Source organism: Azolla caroliniana, unplaced genomic scaffold (genome assembly GCF_043228905.1).
Source record: "Azolla caroliniana isolate FFs.n. ecotype wild unplaced genomic scaffold, voAzoCaro1.0.p SCAF_3, whole genome shotgun sequence".
NCBI classification, from domain to species: domain Eukaryota; kingdom Viridiplantae; phylum Streptophyta; class Polypodiopsida; order Salviniales; family Salviniaceae; genus Azolla; species Azolla caroliniana.
In genome coordinates this window covers 26,152,987-26,174,680 of record NW_028230438.1, presented here as the reverse complement: position 1 = coordinate 26,174,680, position 21,694 = coordinate 26,152,987, and the positions used below count along the sequence as shown (strand labels likewise).

The window sequence follows — 21,694 nt, the reverse complement described above, 5'->3', positions numbered from 1 at the left end:
TCCGAACACTTTGAGGTGCGACAAGATCGGCATCCTTCCAACAAGGAGCTCGTATGGAGTTAGCTTACGCACTCCATTGGTGGTGCACCGGTTCATGAGATAGACAGCCATGGATGTTGATTCGGCCTAATAGAAGTTCACCATGTACTTCTCATGCATAATGCCTCCATCCGATTGTAGGCATCGAATGTGTCGACCGATTTCTTGTTCGACTTGGCTCTTGAGCTTTCACAAGTGGGAGAGCACTTCACTTTTCTTCTTCATCGAGAAGATCCACGTATAGTGCGAGTAGTCATCGATGAAGGTGACGTTGTATCAGCATCCGCCGATTGTCGGTGTTTGTGCCGGTCCCCATACATCTGAATGTATGACGTTGAGGATGCCTTTGCTTAAACATAGCTCTCCTTCGGGAATGGGAGTCGATGTTGTTCACCGAGTTGGCATGCTTCGCACACTCGGTTCGCTCTATGTCTCATTATGAATAGTCTACTCTAGTCGTCGTATTCAGAGTTGGTGGCATAGTTTGTGACTTGTCGGCTTGTCGAAGCCGACTCCTTCTCTTCTTCTGACACTCCTCTTCGCGGTGGCCGATTTTGCCGTAATAGTTGCAAGTAATGGGCATTGTTTGCCGATTTTGTTCGGCATTGAAGCCCCCCTTCTTTCAAAGGTTCCTCGTTGGCTTCCGTTTTGTTGTTGAAGGTTTGAGTTCCCTTCTTGAGATGGGTCGAATTGACCTCTCCTACCGCCTCGACCTCGTCCTCAGCCACCATCCGAATTCGAGAAGAACATTTCTCTTTCCGATGACTTGCTCTTGATTCGGACATGGTTCTCTTCAACCAATAGCATTGATTGAAGGTCAAAGAACGAAGGAGGATTTTCCCTCACTAATATTGTCGTCCTTAATGAGTCGAATAGTTGTGCAAGACCGCCCAAGCATATTTGAACCATCTCGTCTTCGTCGACATTTAGGTTGATGGAGCCAAGTGAGTCGCAAATGCTCTTGTTCTTGGCGGTGTAGTATGACACGAGCATATCTTTTTGTTGTATGTTGTTCAACTCTTGCCGGAGTTGAAGCTTGCGTGCGGTCGTGTTGGCGGCAAAGATTTTCTTTAAGTTCGCCCACGCTTCTTTAGGCATCTTGGCATCTCAAATGTGGCTAAGCATGTGGTCGTGCACATGTTGCCAAGCAATACATTACCCAACTCGCTCCTTGCTCCCGCATTGGGTAGTTGGCATTTGTGTTGTCGGGTTTGTTTTCGAGTGCACTGTTGATGTAGCTCCAATACCCTTGGCCAACTAGGTATTGGTTCATCTTGTACTCCCAAGATGAATAATTGCTCCGGTCTAGCTTTTCACTATGGAGCGGGCTACCCATTTGTGTGTTTATGTTGATGCAATGTCTTCCTTCTTGGCTTTTCTTCCTTTGGTCACATACACGTTCTACGTAGCGGCACTACCGTAGTGGATAACCACATTTCTCGTCGGCGTCTCGAACACACAATCACGAGGTCGAGTGGGCATAGTGGATGTACTAAACCACACGCTTTGATACCATGTTAATAATTAGGTAATGAAGCAAGGGTTAATTAACATCTAATTATGTGAGTGATTGATATGAGACTAGACTTCCTCCAATTAATATGTAATCCTGAAGCCAATGTAAATTGGTTCCATACAAGCATCCCCTTCTCAAGATTATCTCGTGAGGCTTGTAGAAACATGAAATAATCATCTGCCAAAGCTTGTGCTACTAGTTGCCCTCCAGACAGAAGGTGTAGACCCACAATGTCACCATTTGTTGCAAGCCTTGATAACATCACTAACAAGGGATGATTAACAATAGCAAACAACAATGGGCTAAGAAGGCATCCTTGATGAACGGATATTGTGAGGGAAATATTTGATGTAACTCCCCCATTAAGCATTACTTGAGACACCACATCCTGTCCTAATAAAAATATGAGGAGAGACATACGAGGTCCGAAGCCCATTGTATGCATTAACCCAGAAACAAATGACCAATTAACATGACCATAAGCTTTCTCCAAATCTAATTGCACAATAATCAATTCTTGATGAGTGTTTCGAGCATAATTTATGGCCATTTGAACATTCAACAGATTATGCAATATATTCCTACTTGCAATAAAACCATATTGGGCAGGGTGTATCAACTTTGGCAAATAATTTTGTAATCTATTTGCCAAGACCTTTGTAAATATCTTATACCCCTCCCTCCCCCCCCCCCTGTCGAATACATGTGTATAATGGACGTATTCACACCATCCCGTTTTGGCCATTTATGTAATTAGCATAAAGGGCAGTTGCCCTAAGTCGGTCACTATATATAGTGACCTTGTAACCTCTTTGTGAGGTTGGTTGTTGTATGGTTGCTTTATGAAATAAGAAACTCTTTTGTGTCTCTCTCTCTCTCTCTCTCTGTGCAACGACCTACATTCTGTCATACGCAGGAGAATAAACAGGAATCGAGTGCTTCAAGATCTTCCGCACAGACGACATTGCTTCCAACATCTGGTATCAGAGCCTGCACAGTAGTCGGTCCCTCAATCCGCTGTCGGCCGTCGTCTCAGCATTCGGTTTCCTGCGTCATTCGAAGAAGAGAGAGGAAGAAGAAAAAAAAAAAAACCAGGTTTGCATCTCATCGCGTTAGATCATCTTTGTTTGGAGTAAGCCAGCAGGCTGTACTCCGTTCCTTGTGATTGTAACCGCTCGAGGTGAAATCCCCTCGTGCAACATTGACACGATTCGTGCTCCATTCGGTTAAACGGCATCCGAAGAGGTCATCAAACGCCGCTCGCTGTAACCACTCGGTGCAGATCGGTCTCAAGACAACAACCCCAAATTCGTCCTTCATCAGGCTGATCGACATTCGAGAGGATCAGTTAGATCCATCTCTCTCGTTGCTGCAGTCACCCGAAGCAGAATCGGTCCAGATAATCGGTTTTAATAATCGGTATTCGGCATATATATCCGAAGCGAACCGGGCTCACTCCGACTCGGCAACATTCGGGAAGACCAGTCGGCTCTGTCCCTCAAGCTACCGAAGTCAATTCGAGCAAGTTCCGAAGCCGAACCGACTCGGGTTCAAACCCGACTAGAACAATATCGGGTGAGCCAACCGGCTGCACTCCAACAAGGTCCGTAGTCAACTCCGAACCGAGCTTCGTTAACCAAAACCGAATTTGATGGCATCAACATCCGGCTCGTCAGAAATGAGTCTACGAAAGTTCGATGGATCGAACTTCAACTTCTGGAAGGAACAAATGCAAGACTATCTCATAGTCAAGGGGCAAATCGATCCCATCGAAAATGAAGAACCTCCAGAAGGATACAAACCAATTGAGTGGCAGAAGCTGGACAGAATCGTCCGCGCCACGATTCGGATGCACCTATCGGAATCGGTATACTTTACGGTGCAATCGTGTACGACAGCATTTGAACTGTGGAAAACACTGTCGGACACTTACGAAAAGAAGGTCGCCGCAACAAAGATGTTTCTGATCCGGCGCCTCTACAACTTGCGGATGAAAGAATCCGATTCGGTTCAAGCACACCTCAATGAGTACGAAAGCATAAGCTCCCAAATCTCGTCACAGGGGACGGCAATCGAGGATGAACTCAGAGCAATGATACTCATGAGTAGCCTTCCCTCATCATGGGAAACTTTCGTCACAACCGTGTGCAACGCGTCAACCACGGCTGTTAAATACTCCGAAGTCACGAGCGCAATCCTGACCGAAGCAGCTCGGAGAAAGTCTTTTGCCAAAGACTCAACGGACGACGCTTACGTAGTACAAGGTTCGACAGACCGATCGAACATACGAGGAAGAGATTCCTCACGACCGCCGAACAATCAGCGAAGACGGAGCCAGTCACGGGATAACCGAATCTGCAACTACTGCAAGAAACCCGGACACATCAAAGCCGACTGCCGCGCACTCAAGAACAAGAACAACAAGAAGAGTGGCCGGCATGAGGAGATCAATTACGTCAGCTTCTCAACTGATGTGCTACCAGACGACCCGAACATACTATCAATCGAAAATCCAGTTGGCTCAGAAGTTCTGCTCACGACTGAAGAATCGAGCACATGGCTCTTGGATTCGGGCGCGTCGTTTCACGTGACTCCTCATCGATCCCAATTTCGGCAATACACGATCCGTCACTCCGACTCAGTTCGGGTCGGTAACTCGCAACACTGTGACATCATCGGAATCGGCACAGTAGAGCTCAACCTTGCAGGTGGCTCTACACTTGTACTCCACAATGTCCGACATGTACCCGAGCTCTCACGGCCATTGATCTCAGTCGGACAACTAGATGAAGACGGCATTCGTGCCGGTTTTTCTTCGGGAGGGTGGACACTCCACAGGGGGAACCTCCTGCTTGCTAGAGGACCCAAGATACACTCCCTGTATCCGTTACATGTTACGCTCAGAGAGGGTAACCTGTTTTTGGTGGATATTCCTGTGTCATCACTATGGCACCGAAGATTAGGACACCTCAGCAAGGCCGGCATCACGCACCTATCTAGAGCCGGATACATCCCCAAACTCTCCTTCTCCGACCATCAATTCTGCGAGCATTGCCAGTATGGCAAACAAGCAGCCACATCACACCCGACATCAGCACCAAAAGAAACGAGACCTCTCGATTTAGTCCATTCGGACGTCTGTGGCCCAATGCCGCATCAGTCTCTAGGTGGTGCCTCTTACTTCGTCACTTTTATTGACGATTCGACTCGAAAGGTGTGGGCTTATCCAATTCGCACCAAAGATCGGGTCTTCTCGATCTTCACCGATTGGCTCGCTATGGTAGAAAATCAAACCGACCGAAAGCTGAAATGCCTTCGGACAGACAATGGGGGAGAGTTCAAATCCGATGAATTCGTCAAATTCTGCCGACAACGCGGCATCCGACGTGAATTTACGGCACCACACAGTCCGGAGCAAAACGGGATTGCAGAACGAATGAATCGGACGATCCAAGAAAGGATAGTTTCCATGCTCCAACACTCCGGACTGTCGGATGGCTTCTGGGCAGAGGCTCTACTCACGGCAGTACACATAATCAATATGTCGCCAAGTAGACCTCTAGGACTTCAAATTCCTCAGGAACTATGGATCGGCAGTAAGCCGAATTACGACAAGCTGAGGATCTTCGGATGCGAGGCGTACACCCTTATTCCGAAAGATGATCGCCGAAAACTTGCACCTCGGTCCAGGAAATGCATTTTCCTTGGATATGGATCCAACGGCGAAATGGGATACCGACTCTGGGACCCCGAACGCAGACAAATCGTTCGAAGTTCGGACGTTGTGTTCAACGAGTCGGCCATGAATCCATCAGTCGAAAAACCGATCGAAGTCCGAAGGGTAACCTTTTCCGATGTGCCGACCCTTCAAGAAGGCCCCGCTCTCAACACACGGTCAGCTTCACGGGTAGCTGAACCTTACACTACCGACTCGGACAACTCCGACTCGGCACAGCAGAACAATCCGCTTTCGGACCATCCAACCACGATACCCGATGCGACCAGTCCAATCATGCCTCGACGATCCGAGAGACTGTCGCAACCTCCGGAGAGGTATTCTCCTGGAATTTTCTTCACCGACGCCGGCGAACCGACGTCTTACGAAGAAGCATCGACATCCGTCGATTCAGCCACCTGGCATCTGGCGATGGAGTCGGAAATGCACTCCATTCGGGCAAACAAGACTTGGGATCTGGTCGAATTACCTAGGAACCGACGTGCTCTTCCTTGCAAGTGGGTTTATCGACTAAAAGAGACGTCTGATTCGACCACCCCAAAGTACAAGGCCAGACTAGTTGCGAAGGGCTTCCGACAAGAATACGGCGTCGACTTCGACGAGATTTTTTCACCAGTGGTGAAAATGACAACCCTTCGTTTCCTACTCGGCGTAGTGGCAGCCGACAACTTGGAGCTGATTCAGCTAGATGTCAAAACAGCATTCCTCCATGGTGATCTAGACGAGGAAATTTATATGGAGCAGCCAAAAGGCTTCGTGGCGACTGGCCAAGAACATCTAGTCTGCCGACTCAGGAAGAGTCTATACGGCCTCAAACAGGCACCGCGACAATGGTACAAGAAGTTCGACGACTTCATCACATCGATCGGCTTCTCAAAAAGCGATGAGGACCATTGTCTCTTCACCAACACAGCTCAAGATGGATCACCCATCTTCCTCATCATTTACGTGGACGACATGCTAATTTCTGGACGCCACGCGGGCGAACTTGCCGATCTCATTCGGCAACTGCGGTTGAAGTTTGCCATGAAGGATCTCGGTCCGGCACGACACATACTCGGCATGAAGATCAGTCGGCATCGCGACAAACGACACCTTTTTTTGTCTCAGACCGACTATATCGGACGTGTCTTGGAACGCTTCAACATGCAATCAGCCAAATCTGCTTCAACCCCGCTCCCTATGAATCTTCGGCTCTCTCAGCGAGACTGCCCGACATCCGGTCCGGAGGGGGAAGATATGAAGTCGGTACCGTATGCACCGGCAGTCGGCTCCCTTATGTACCTGATGGTCGCGACACGGCCTGATATCTCTCATGCCGTAGGAGTCGTTAGCAGATTTATGCACAATCCTGGCCGATCGCATTGGAACGCAGTCAAGCATGTGTTCAGATATCTGGCTGGCACAAAAGACCATGGCATTCTTTTCGGACCGAACCGAACCTCAGGCGTAGTCGGTTACACCGACTCGGACTTCGCCGGCTGTATAGACAGTCGGAAATCAACAACCGGATACTGCTTCAAATTCGGCAATGGAGCAATCTCGTGGAAGTCGAAACTTCAGGAGTGCACAGCGACCTCAACGACCGAAGCAGAATATGTAGCTGCGTCCGACGCAGCAAAAGAAGCTTTGTGGCTCGGTCGGCTGGCGCACACGTTTCGACAAGTCGAACATGACTCGGCTCCAGTTGTCTACAGCGACAGTCAAGGTGCTGTTGCCTTGTCGAAAAATCCGGTTCACCACAACGCCTCCAAACATATCGACGTTCGATATCACTTCGTTCGGGACTGCGTCATTTCAGGGAAAATCGGTCTAGAGAAAATATCCACAACCGACAATGTCGCAGATGGAATGACCAAGTGTCTTTCGGCAGACCGTTTTCGGTCTCTTCGGCATCAGATGGGCGTAACGACAAACCAGTCCGGTTAGAGCCGGACATAGAGCAGGATGGTTCCCGACAACCGACATCAGCTCCTTAATGATCGGCTTCAACTGTTCCGACCCGACCAGTTCGGTCTTCTGTCTTCGGATCCTGCCGACTCGAACAAAGCTGATATGTCCGAGAACCTAAGTCTATACCTGTAATCTTAGATAACCCATGTATACGCCCATTACGGGGGAGTGTCGAATACATGTGTATAATGGACGTATTCACACCATCCCGTTTTGGCCATTTATGTAATTAGCATAAAGGGCAGTTGCCCTAAGTCGGTCACTATATATAGTGACCTTGTAACCTCTTTGTGAGGTTGGTTGTTGTATGGTTGCTTTATGAAATAAGAAACTCTTTTGTGTCTCTCTCTCTCTCTCTCTCTCTGTGCAACGACCTACATTCTGTCATACGCAGGAGAATAAACAGGAATCGAGTGCTTCAAGATCTTCCGCACAGACGACATTGCTTCCAACACCCCCCATCAAAGAAATAAAACCATATTGGGCAGGGTGTATCAACTTTGGCAAATAATTTTGTAATCTATTTGCCAAGACCTTTGTAAATATCTTATACCCCTCCCCCCCCCCCCCCCCCCCATCAAAGAAATGTTCGAATATCTCTTAAAAACTTCATTTATTGAGCCATCCCAACCAATGCTCTTACCACAAGGAAGATGCCTTAAAACTGTGTCCACCTCATACTCAGGGAAATCTGCATCCAATTCATGACTAATGAGGTCATGCACAATACATCCAACCACATCATAAAACTCACATCGTGCTCTACTCGTCTCATTTGTCATTAACAATTGTGGGCCAATCAACTCCTTATAAGTAATGAACACACATGTCAATTATTGTAGTAGGATCCACTATCAATTCATCCCCTTGCTTCACATATACTGCATTAGATCGAGCATAAGTAGGATGTAATGCTTGGAAAAACAAATGAGATTGACATTGATTATCTATGAGCCCATCCCTTAGTTGACACATCTTCGCATAACGATAACTTTGGCATTGCAATTGAGGAATAATAACTTGCAATTGACTTTGGATATCCCAAAGCTCCTCATCTAATGGTGCATGTATCAACAATGCATTATACTTGGAGAGAACTTGTGAGAATTGTCGAAGAAGACCTCACCTTCATTGAGCATTAGTTACTCCATACATACGATGAATGATCTGAATGTTTCGTAACGTGATATCCCATGCTTTAACTCCTTTAAGATTCACTTATTGTGAAAAATTTACCAAAATTTGCTCCATGAGAGAATCAAAGTGAGGTTGAAGCAAAAGAGAAGAGTTAAAGGGTAATAGAGGCTTTCCAAGTAAGGATTTATACATGTCAATTACATGACCCCAAACCTCCAAACAAATAGGAAAGTGATTTGAAGTTCCTACATCTTGTAGAATTGTCATACAAAGTGATGTCAGTAAAAAAGAATCATCGTGCATCACATACATTCTATCTAACCAACTTCATGTTTGTCTATGTTGAGCATATTGGAAAGTAAAACCCAGATCATTCCCATGCAACCATGTCCAAACATCCAACTTCAAAACCTCCATGGCCAATGAATCCCAACCAAGTTGCTCTAGATCATCTATGATTGAATGTTCAGACGTACATTGAGATGCATCAACACACATGTTAAAATCACCCATAAGTAATCTTGGACGACCCACATATATGGTTTGAAGGAGTGAGCCCCATAATGCAATGCGTTGAATGGCTTGGTTAGGGGCATAAATCCCAACCACCCACACAACCTCACCAAAAAACGTGATTTCTAGAACCAAAAACTGACCATAAGGATCATTATGCAAAATCGCTCTCACTCTCCCCCCCTTTCCCTCTCTCAAATGGAGGAAGCCATTATATGTAATGCAACAATCTCTTCAAACAATTGGCTATCAATTACCTATAACATGTATCATTTAGATCACTAGTGACTATTTTCCATCACAAGTCAATTGTATTTTCTTTTCCAATTTTGATCCCAAACTTCTTAATAAAGTAAGTTACCAACTCTTCCACGGTTGGTTTCCTTCAACCATGCCTCTAAGGAATGAGGCTCTCCATGCCACAATATGTTCATATATATTTGGAATTCTTGTCTTGCTAAGTCTTTTAGGAAAATTACAAACATGCTTCCATGCCACCCAATAAAGACCCAAACTTTCTTTCCTTCACCATTAAAAAAATCACATTGAAGTTGTTAATGGGTCAATAGCTCATGGTAATAACCATATAATATGACACCGTAAGAGTCATTATTGATTGCACAACTTCACAATATGTAGATATGATGCACATTTCTCAAATTATCCATTGAATGAGACTCACATTTCAAAGTTTCATACCAATATGTTATCCTAAATGTTGGTAAATCATACCACAACGAACTATCACCCCTACATAACCAAGGTCATGCAATTTCATTTTCGTACATGATATTAGGTCTTGTAACTTGTTCATTCATATTGATCCTCAGACCAAACAGGTTGTTCGATGAAGAGTGTGCAACACAAGGAAATCTTGAAGGTAGACATAACCCAACCAAACAAATCTTCCACCCATTTACCTACATTGTCAAAATAAGATGTGAGACAATTGTAAATAGTAAAGGAGTTACGTTGCACCCATGCCTTATTGATTTACTAAGTGAGATGGGTTGGGTTGTAGAACCACAAGAATTCTTTAATTGTTGTTCTAAGATATCATTTGGTAATGACAGGGCTTGATAACTCCTTACATAGTATATCAGGCATTGGCCCCTCCCTAAAAGTATAGATCATCTTGACAAATTGAATTGCCTTTTCATGTCCATGATGTTGCTATAAAACACATATAAAAATAGTGTTTTGGCATGCAAGGAGGTTTAGTTAAGAGCAATGCGACATGAATAAATTTGAAGTAACAAAATGTTTCAAACATTACAAGCATCTATTGGATTCCAAAATCAACACAAAAAAAAAACCATGGACAATAACTATGACATTATATTTAGTATATGGAACAAAAGAAAGGAACAACACCGAAGAACAAATTACAATTCAGCTTGTCCAATGTCAATACCTTTACGGAGATTGCGTATAAATAGGTTGACAAACGAGATTAGGGCAAAAAACAATGACGACCTACATAAAGTCAAAAAATCATCAACTGTGTATTCCAATAAACTAATGACAACATCTTCATTGTTTTAACAAGAATGCATCATATATGTATGTATGTATTGTGAAGAATCACCTTCAATCAATAGTGATTACACATATGCTTTTTTAAACAATAATGCTTGCAATGAGCTGGAACTCTTTTTCCTACATTTATGTTGCTTTGGGTGGGGAGCTACTTACAACCAATCACCAAGACAAACCCACCATAAAAAAAGACCAAAAATTTGATGCACCGTTTTATATTTCCCAACTTTCGATATTTGATTCGTTGTCTTGGTGGAAAGAGAGATATTTTGATTCATGATGATGGGTTAATATGCCATTATTTTACAATAAATTATATCTACTACATTTTAATTCATCAACATTAAACTATTTGAAATGTATTAAAACGTCATCATACATAATTTTATGATTTGGTAAGGCATCACACCAGTCCCCCATTTAGAACAATTAGAAGTTGAATAGTTGGTGGAGACATAAAGATCAATAATAATCTATGCACATAGACAACAATCAATATAATGTGATCTTCATAAAGAGAGATTGATTGGAATAGGAGGGTGAAAGATTGGTATGCAAAACATCCTAACACGTTCAATGTATCCTTTTGACTCAACTCTAGAAACATAAAAAGGTTTGGCATTCTACAAGAGCCATAACTAATTATGCTAATTGGGATAACTAGGTTTAATATATCTAGAAGACAACAACATTCCAAAGACTAGGATTTACCCGAGGATACTATCAACTTTGTTTTTGGTGGAACGAAACCTTCACACTAGTTCAACGTAGCGCCGACTTAATTAATGTAATGTATAACCTTAATATTTATTAAAAATTAACACAACATTTGTCGTAGTTCAAGTGAGTAGAAGGGCTCCAAAAAGGCCTCCACATTCTTCTCGATTTGCCTAAATACCCCTAAGTTTTGGTTATCTCTCCGAATTGGTCTTGGGCAGCTCCCCTTCCCAATAACAAAAACAAAGGGCATTTCGGTAAATAACAAAAGCCAAAAAGGGGTAGTTGGGGAAATAAAGAAAACATCGAGAGGCCTACCGAGGCTCTGCAAAAGACAGAAGAGACAGACAGGCAGAAAAGAAAGAAAGAATAGATATAATTCCCGTTTTATTCTGATTCTCAGATCGATCTTTCAAAATCACCAAACAATTCTGTGAGTTCCATTGATTGATTTATTTACTGTTTGCTTTTCTTGTTCATTTTTCGTCTGAATTCTTCAAATATAATATGGATCGTTATGTTTCTGCGCCATTTAGAATGAAGGTTCTGTGTTCCAAACGCGACTCATATTTGATTGTGAATGGCCATTTTGTTTGATCTCCTTCAGATCTGTAGAAAAACAAAATTAAATAATTTCTGTCTGTGAGTTTCAGGCTTCTTTTCTTTTTGCTGGTTTTGAGAAAGAATCATAAAAAATTAAATAATTTATTGTCTTCTCTTGTTTAGTTAGTGTTGTGGTGTGTATTATGGCTCATTCATACCTAAACTCTTATGGATTCAGTTGTTTTCGTTTTTTTTCTAATGTGCTTCTTTTCTTTCAGTTAGTTGTGAAGAAAAACCGTGAAATATATACCATGGGAATTTTCCATTTAGCTTGTTTTGTGTAAATTTCTCCATTTGTTTTTAGCCAGTGTTGCAGAGGAACCATGAATTATACAGTAATTTCGATATATGAAATACATTGCATCAGTCGTTTATCTAATTATTTTTTGTGCATTTTGCTTCATTTGTTTTTAGTTAACATTGATGAGGAACCATGAATTATACAAGAATTTGTGTACATGAGCTCTGTGGCTTCAGCTGTTTATTTAATTCGTATTTCTGTGTTATAAATTCCAAATTTGTCATCAAATATATCAAAATTCTGTGATTCCTTCCAAAATGGAGGGCATTATTCAAGTTAATGATAATCTATTGTGGGCTTGGAAGATTTTCAGCCCTGTTTCGATGTCATGCATGAAATGTTCAGAATTACCAAAGAAACCACAAATTTACAGGAGTTTGGCAAACATTATATGCATTTTTGTTTACTGGCTTTCTTTGTTGATTGCACCAGTGACCTGAGAAACCCAAAAATTTCTCAATTTTTTACCTTTTACCCTTGATGCACCCTTGTCATCTGTAATCTCAATATATAATGGTACACACTTGACATTTCCATATACAATAAACCAATGGTTCAAAATTCAGGAAAATGTTTCTGCACTAATCACTCGAATTTGCTTTTCATTCATGAAACCATAGGGAGTTATGAGAAAACACCGCAACTTTCATATTATTTCAACAAACAATTTGTATATTTTGATTGACATTGTTCCATCTATAAATATTTCAAATCCACAAATGAGTGCACCTTTGTTCCAAACACTGTTTGAATGTTGGGATAACATGTTTTGTAACATCAGTGCTTGTCAATAATATGACAATATGAAACCACTTCTTGCATTGTAGATGATGTGTTGTTATCCATTGATATAATTTCTATAACACATTTGTGTAATATTACAGGAATACAGATCAATATTAGAGCAAGGATTCCAGTAATCTGTTTTGAGTCAACAGATTTCCTGCATACATTGGTGGATGTGTTATTCTTCAGGAGGAATTGAGTGATATGCATTTTGAAGATAGCAGGGAATATGCAGCTTTATCATCATGCATTCTCGATCAACAGTCAAAAGGTCAGGCTGGCCTTAGAAGAGAAAGGGCTGGATTACAATTCACACAGTTTGAATCCTGTCACAGGCAAAGATTTGAATGCAGATTTGTTCAATATTAACCCAGATGGTAGAATGCCTGTGTTTCGCAATGGGAATGTTGTTCTGACTGACACCCTTGCAATTCTGGAGTAAGTTTTCTAACCATATATCTACTCATACTATATGATATACCTTTTGTTGGCTAGTTGATACTTAAGCAGCACATTATACCCTGATCTATCTTAATGAGAAAGGTTCTATGGGAGTTTTGTCATGTGGAAACACTTGTTTTCCTTAAATGAGAGCTATTATGTGGGCATTTCAGGTTCATAGACAGAGTCAATGAGCCACTAGGTGGAGACATTGTGAATAAGGAGAAACTACATGAATGGATGCATAGACTAAATGAATGGGACCCTCATCTGTTCACATTAAGACACATTCCTGTTTGGATCCATACATACTTCAGCCGGTTCAAGAGAAAAGTAGTTATTGCAAAAATGGCCAAGGAACCAGCTCTTGCAAGCAAATACCATTTAAAGTTGCATAGAGCATATGCATCTGATGATATGATGAAAGATACAGAAGCACTAGAAGCAAATATTAGTCAACTAGGAAGGCTGCTTGACATGGCCGAAGAACAGCTAACAACCACACAATTTTTAGTTGGTGATACATTCACCATGGCAGATGCAATGTTCTTACCTATATTGGGATTGATTGAGCTTCTTGGGGTATATAAAGAGTATATCAAGAATAGGAAAAACTTATCAAGCTATTGGGCTAGGGTAAAGCATCGACCTAGTTATCATGTCGTTATTGGTCGATGCTTTGGTGGTCTCAGCAAATATAAGACATTTCTCACCACATTCATCAGTGTTGGTCTCCGAGACATCACTCAAAGATATTAAAGGATGGATGTCAGTTTTCAGGATCTCATTGGGAGATGTTGACGGAAGGGATTTTAGTTTTCAAGATATTTTCTGAAGATATGAGCAAAGTGGGATTTATTCTATGAATGATACCAACGCCCTTATGCCCAAGATTTGTATATGGTGATGGCAACTTATGGTCATCGATGAATTATGCTGATTTGACAGATATATCCTTGTTTTCATGGCACCTAATTATATTGTTCCAAAGAAAATGTCGACTAGGAAATATCAATGAGACTTCTCGCTGACGATTTTCTTCATTATGAGCTACTATATGACCCTTAAAGAAAGGAGAATGTACAACTATTCGTATCTTGTGAAATTAGAGAACTATCACCTGAAAACCACGCCAATGAGACCTCTCATATACATTGTGGCTGAAAATTCAAGATACAGTTTTTATGGATACAGCTCAACTATTGTGATGCTAGCAATGGTGTTGTCAATCTTGATAAAATCAACATTGCTAGAAAGGCGATATAAACACATCAAAATAAAGTCAGAGGGATAGCTCCTTGAGGATTCCTTCAACTATTACTTGAACTATTATGCATTGAGGACAATAGTTATTTATAGATAGAATACCTCATTATTTATCAAGAACAATGCCTTTCAGAGTGACCCATATTGTGTCAATTGCCTCATTGAAATTTTGAATAATAATTTGTTTATTTAAATATTAATAAAAATAAGATTTACAATTTTTGTAATATAAGGATTTGTAACTTGTCAAAATGAGTGAATTCACACTTCCATAAAAAATGTGATTATAGTTACGATGCATAAGTTCATTATTGACATTATGAATAGTTGATAATATTGATGACTATTATTCTTAATTATCTGCATTTCTATATTCCCCTCTTTTTATGTTTAAGCTCTAAAGATAAAAACTTATTTTTGGCAAACATGATTTCCCACAACCACAAGGGAAGTTAATGGCATTTTGCAAGAATTCATGTTGAGACTCTCATGATGCCTTTTTTTGTGAGAACCATTACTTTTAATATATTAACCATGTCTTAAGTTCAATAACAACACACACACACACACACACACACACTACATCTTGGGTTCGAAACCCAATTTCCTCACCTCTCTATTACTTCATAAATATCACTTATTTCACTAGATTCCATCTATTGTGGAATGTAGGGGTTGAACCCATGACCACCTGGTCTCCATTGGGCAACCTTACCATTGAAATATTGAACAATAGATATCCATTTGTGAGTTTGAACACATGTCTTGTAATAATGAAAATCTATGAGCCATCATATCCATAGATAAGTTCAATATTCCAGCTTCCCCCAAGCGCTTAGGGGTTGTTAGATGATTCCACGCAACCCAAGTGATTCCCATCTTATCCCTCTTCTTCCATAACAAATATCGAAGAGGTTACAAAACTGAACGCAAAGCCTTCTTTGTCAATGGCAACAATGGCAAGTAATATAATATCGTCGGTTCCATAATACATTGTACAACCTTCGTGTACATGAAATGACCAAGATTGTGACTTCCAATACATGAACTTATCCCTCAACTCACTAGACATCCATTCAATCAATTGACCATTTGTAACATTCATTCCTAATGGATAGCCCAAGTGTAAAAAATAGAGCCTTTCTTCACTATGGATCCTTGCCATCCTAAACATTCCGAATCGCTTTCAATACATGAGATGAGACTAGACTTCCTCCAATTAATATATAATCCGAAAGCCAATGCAAATTGGTTCCATACAAGCATCCCCTTCTCAAGATTCTCTCGTGAGGCTTGTAGAAACATTAAAGAATCATCAACCAAAGCTTGTGCTACTAGTAGCTCTCCATCTAGTCTCATAGGTCATATTTGACCTCCAAAGACGATAATATAATCTCTCTCTCTCTCTCTCTCTCTCTCTCTCTCCAGCAGCGCCACACAAGCTCATCACACAAAGAACCATCGCCACTTTCTTTAGCCCCATCACTCTTACTCATGCTACAAGTCAATCAATAGATACATAAACGAGCTCCTGACTAGGACATAGCAAAGGGATTACAATAGATTTGGGAAATAGCAATTTGTTGTGCACGTAGGCCATGGACGATGATCTAACCACCCTTGTCATTGACAAATAAAGCCATTATCTCTACCATCGCAAGTGCTTCCCTTGCTTCGAAGACCTCTCCATTTTGGATCCAACTACATATGTTATAGATCTTTTGAAGACAAAAATTACAATATTTCTAACTTGAGAATCTTACATGTATCGGTAAGACTATCTTTTAGTCTCTTTTTACCTTTTTGCCTTTTTTTAAAAACTTAGTAATATGTATGTGCTTTGATTTGTTGTTCTCAAAGACAAGACAACACTTAAGATGTAATATCATGTTTGGTTTTATATGCCATTTTGGCCCCTTAAAAGACGCTAATTCTTCTCTCTCAATCTCTCTCTCAAATTGACATCAAACTAAGAAATCTTAGTGTTTTAATTAGTGACCAAGTGAAGTAATGTAGCCATTCTAAACATTTTAATTTTCATTCAAGAAATTAAAGGCAAATTTATGGAAGGAATGTGGATTCTTAAGCATTAACATTAAATCACATGTATGGCCAATTAGCTGTTGTATTTACAACAAGACTTCCATGAAGTCATAATTTGTGTGTCATAAACTGGTGTTTAGAATGACACTACAATCATGTCAACATTTTTGTGTCAGAGTGGTGCTTAGAAGACACTTAGTTAGGATAATGTCGACATTTGTACGTGTGTCATATGAGTGTTTAGAACACCATTGTGATACATGTCAACATTTTTTTTGTATGTCATTCTAGTTCATGTCAACATTATAATATCATGCAATCTGATTTATGCAGAGTACATAAGTTACGAAGCCTTTGACCGAGGGTATCTATCGTAATATGGTGAAAACTACAGAACGATAGGACACAGTCTCCAAATTATATATATATATATATATATATATACCCAACTTCTTGAACCATTCCATTCAGCTCGTTGCTTCATCTTTATACCTCTTTCTCATCTCTTGCGCCTAATTTTCTGTCATGGCTTCTTCTTCCACCCTTTACGACATCACTGTCAAGGTATGCACTTGAATCAAATATAATTTTATCGACGATCTCTGTCTTTCGTTTTCATGTTTTTGGATTGGCTCAAGTTCGTTCATTATTGGGTTCGATCAGAGAAGCCTAGATGTAAATGTTGATTTCTTGGTTTTCTCATAAATAAAGGAACGAATTTTATCTCGTAGGTCTGAAATACGTTTTTTAATCGATTCTTACATATATGTTGGGTGTTTCCATCAATTTGAAATCCGGGTGCCATTTTCTTATTTCTATACATTTAAAATATGGAGCGCTCTTATAAATTATGAATATGGAATTTTCTTATATATTAAATGTATGGCTTTATTGTAGATTCGAAAAATTGGGTGTTCTTATAGATTTGAAGTATGGGTGCTCTTATATATAGTCTTGAAGTATGTTTGGTGTTGGAAGTGGGTTTTGGCTAAGATTTGAAATGAATTTTCTCTTATAGATTTAAAAGATTGGTTTTCTAATACATTTGAAACATGTGCGCTCACATAGATTTGGAATATGGATATTCTTACAGCTTTAAAATACGTGTGTTCTTATGCATTTGAACTATGGTTTTTGAAGCAAATTTCCTTATAGATTTTAAAATATGGGAAATCCTCAGACTTAAATAGGTGTCTTGGAAACGAAATTACGTGGAACCGTTTAGATGGTTTTGTATCATTAGCACCAGGGCTTGAATGGACTCGTGCTGGAATAATTTAAATGGGATCTCCTGGAAAGCCATAGATCTGAATTAATTTTCTTCTGACATTTGTATGCAGAGCTGCTTGAAATGGGTTTGTTTAGAATGGCATAAATTTAAAGTAATTTTCTTGTGGTGCTTTCTTTAAGTCTGGTCATGCATATATAATCTTTAGGATAACCGGGGAAACGATGTGAATCTTGGCATTTATAAAGGGAAAGTCCTGCTCATCGTTAATGTGGCATCATACTGGTATGTGTTCTCTTCTTCTGTAGGATGTCATTACCACATACCAAAGCACAATGTGTGATTACTACATTGATTTGTCCAAACCTGGAGACTGTAATTACAAAAAATGGATATAAATCAGTGATAGCTTAAGGTTGTGGGTTCAAACCATTCAACCTTTGTCTTTTGTGATAAATGTAACATGCTATCTACTGAACGTTCATCTTTGCAGTGGTCTTACTACAGTTAACTACACTGAGCTCACGGAAATCTACACCAAGTACAAAGAGGAAGGTTGTTTGTCCTCTGAGAATGTGAACTACAGCTGCTGCATCTTGTTTTTCTATGAACCAAAGGTTCACCGTAGTGTGTTTATACAGGATTGGAGATCCTTGCCTTTCCATGCAACCAATTTTCTGCGGAAGAGCCGGGTTCAAATGAGGAAATCCAGAACTTTGTTTGTACAAAGTTCAAAGCTGAATATCCCATCTTTGACAAGGTATAGTATGCCTTCTCCTTGATCAAGAAGAATTAACATAATTCATTTATAATTTTAATTGCACATATCTGTTGAGATTTCCATTAATAATTGTCTATTAGTAGTATGCACACATAGCACTTGTTTATGTTGAGGTAATCTGAATTGTGATGATAGATAGATGTGAATGGAGAGAACGCCTCACCTCTCTATAAGCTTCTGAAAAGCTCAAAGGGAGGTACCGCAGGTGATGACATCGAGTGGAATTTCGCAAAGTTTTTGGTTAATAGAGATGGGGAGATTGTGGAACGATATGCACCAACAACATCTCCTTCCAATTTCGAGGTAAATTAAAAAATGTTTGTACTCTGGAATTTTGCCTTAATTGTAAACTTCATTGTTGGAAATAGTTCATTGAGAAATGTTTTAGTACTAACGAGAGAATTTCCTCGTTGATTGCCTGATGGTTTACCTATGATTGCAGAATGATATAAAAAAATTCTTGTGAAGTATCCAACCAAATGTCAGGGGGACTTTGGCAATGTTATCAAGATGTGGATATCATTCGCCATTAAAGCCTTTTAACACAATTTCTTATGCTTAATAATTTTGTTCCCTATACCTATTACCAACAAACCAAATCATTGTATATTGTGGCTTGCTTTCTTTTGGTTAACTATTATCCGTTAAATAACTATGTGCAGCAAGCAAATACTACACAATTGAAGAAACAAACTGTAATCGATCGTTAATACTTAAAGTTTATTGAGGAGGCTTGAGATGGGACAAAGCAAATAATATGCAATTGTTATCCTATGAGGTCATAAAATCTATACAAACAAACTCAAAACATAGGGAAATAAAAATGCCAATTGGAAATTGGGAATTTGCCATAAATAGTCTATATCTATATCGGTAAAAGGTTTGATAGTTTGTTATCCTTATAATCGTGGGAAATGCCAAAATACTAGAAGATAAGGGCTCTTCTAGGTTTCAACCCATAATTATGAAGCACTAGGAAGTATATAAATTTGAGAGTTAAAATGTGGTACATACTCTAATGGATTTACCATAATAACTTCTTGTTTTTAATTACTTTGATAAGCATAGTTAAAAAAGTTTTGGTGCAAAACCTTCTATTTATTTATTTGAAACCACAATGTTCTTGTAAAATTTGTTGAGCCATTTGAATTGCGATAATATAATGTTCAAAATGTTTCTTTTAGCATTCTATTGTCGGTCACAACTCAAATTTCTTTTTGGCATCCACATGTGAATAGATTTCACTACATTTACAAATATGAGCGAATGCACTATAAGGCAATGCCTTGTTGCTTACGTTAAGTTGTTGGGAATGCTAAAGTCAGTTATACCATTGTTAAGTCAATGCATTCACATTGTGCTTACATATCATTTTGTGATTGCCTAAATGTTCCTTTTGATGTCCCTACAAATGTATAGTTTTTTGTCTTTTATAACCCAAAAGGTAATCCTTATTGGAGGGAATTATGTTTTTGAAGTGTTGCACACGTTCAACCATTTCTCTCGAAGTTGCACACGTCAATATAAAACAAAATAGAACCCAACACTAAAGTTGTAGCATTAGACATTGACCAATACGTGAATTCTTGCAATATGCATGTTCACATCAGAGAGACAATAATTGTTGTGAATATGTATATTTCTTTGTATGTGCCTTGATCTCTAAAATGCGTTGCCACTATTTCATTTCATCTCATGTTGGCACTAAGAGGGCACCATATTCAAAGATGAGGTTGGGAAGAGTTTGGCCACGTGGAACCCATAGATCCACCAGAACAATGTGAACTTGTTTGACTCGTTTATGGTTCAAATATCCTTAGCTTCAAAGTACGTGTGCCATGTAAAATAGCATTTAATCGGCATTTGCCTTCACTAGTGGAAAGATCTAACTTTTGTGACATTTTCCTATAATTTGATAATAGGATACAATAAGGTTATTTGTTGTTTTGTGTTGGACGGGCACAATCATCTTCTTTATTGTTTCGTGTTGGATGGGCACAATCATGTCCAAACCATCTTGTAACAATTTCTTTATTCATTATTTGGAGAGAATCGTTCGGGATGATGTTACTTGAAATTTGTGTTCATTTCAACTCACTCTTGTTTCAAATGGAATATGAATATCAAACTATAGGTGGGGTGGCACAATTGGCCATTTTTGTTTGGCAAAGATGTAGTCTAAAGAGAGAAAGGGTGCAAAAACATTCAAGTCAATAGAGTGAGTGCAAGGAGCAACATGAGAGGAATTTGTCATAGTTGGTTGCGAATTGGTGGGTCATGCAGGGAACTCCCAAATTGATTGGCCAACCATAACCGAAATAAGAATTTGAAAAAAGTCATTGCAATTGCCAAGAAATAGTCCATTTACATTGAATAAGAAATTGATGCATTTCCATTTATCTCATTCGGTTTGTATCCTAGCTATTTTGCGCGCTTAAAAATATCACGACCCAACAAATGCTCATGAGTTGTAGCGTTTCTTGATGGGAGGATTGATTGTTCATGGTATTGTTGTCCAAGCATATCTAATTACTAGTTTTGTAAAATCTAGATGTAATGAAGTAAGGACTTGTTGATTCTCACTATGTTTGCACATCATCAACAATGCATCGGTAATTATGAGATATACATATGGATCCTAATACATACTGCCAACCTCATTGTCATGGCTCATAATAGAGCAACAATTACTTCTCACATTAATGCCAACAATGTGATTCATCATTGAGATTAGGAGTGGATGTTGCATTTTATAGTAACACTTTTGTTGCCGATTGTGAAGTGTAGACATACAATAGATATTGTTCTACATACATGTCAACGGTGGAAAAAGCACAATGATTTTCCCATTGAAGTAGAATAATGAGACCAATAGAGTTTTCTTGTATCGACCGAATGGGAACAAAGTGTGAATCCAATCTACCATTTGAAACATTGCGCGCTCTCGTGGGAGGGAATTGGATCTACGGAGAGTCTCAAGAGAGTCAGAATTACTGGAGAGCATCATGCATGTATGACACATGGCATGAATGTATATGGCACGAATGTACGATGGGCTGCCATCCGATGATTGATTGATGATTCACATCTGTATA

At 39.8% G+C, this 21,694-nt stretch overlaps 2 protein-coding genes across 4 annotated transcripts; both read left to right on the top strand.

Moving 5' to 3' along the window:
- Window positions 1-11,424: 11,424 nt before the first annotated feature.
- Window positions 11,425-14,324, top strand: LOC147866914 (Glutathione S-transferase family protein). Of its 3 annotated transcripts, XM_087317455.1 has the most exons (4): window positions 11,425-11,583; window positions 11,687-11,792; window positions 12,939-13,278; window positions 13,455-14,324. In XM_087317455.1, exons 3-4 carry the CDS (start codon window positions 13,070-13,072, stop codon window positions 14,038-14,040), a joined length of 795 nt encoding a protein of 264 aa, XP_087173581.1. In that variant the 5' UTR covers window positions 11,425-11,583; window positions 11,687-11,792; window positions 12,939-13,069; the 3' UTR covers window positions 14,041-14,324. The 3 variants fall into 3 exon arrangements, with proteins under 3 accessions (XP_087173581.1, XP_087173582.1, XP_087173583.1); XM_087317456.1 differs by lacking the exon at window positions 11,687-11,792; XM_087317457.1 differs by lacking the exon at window positions 11,425-11,583 and having other exon boundaries at window positions 11,600-11,792.
- A 2,684-nt stretch (window positions 14,325-17,008) lies between these two features.
- On the top strand, window positions 17,009-19,423 carry LOC147866913 (putative phospholipid hydroperoxide glutathione peroxidase). The gene is made up of 6 exons (XM_087317454.1): window positions 17,009-17,154; window positions 18,027-18,103; window positions 18,312-18,373; window positions 18,460-18,578; window positions 18,735-18,902; window positions 19,042-19,423. The coding sequence occupies exons 1-6, from the start codon at window positions 17,116-17,118 to the stop codon at window positions 19,063-19,065; spliced, it is 489 nt and encodes a 162-aa protein (XP_087173580.1). The 5' UTR covers window positions 17,009-17,115; the 3' UTR covers window positions 19,066-19,423.
- Window positions 19,424-21,694: the final 2,271 nt, after the last annotated feature.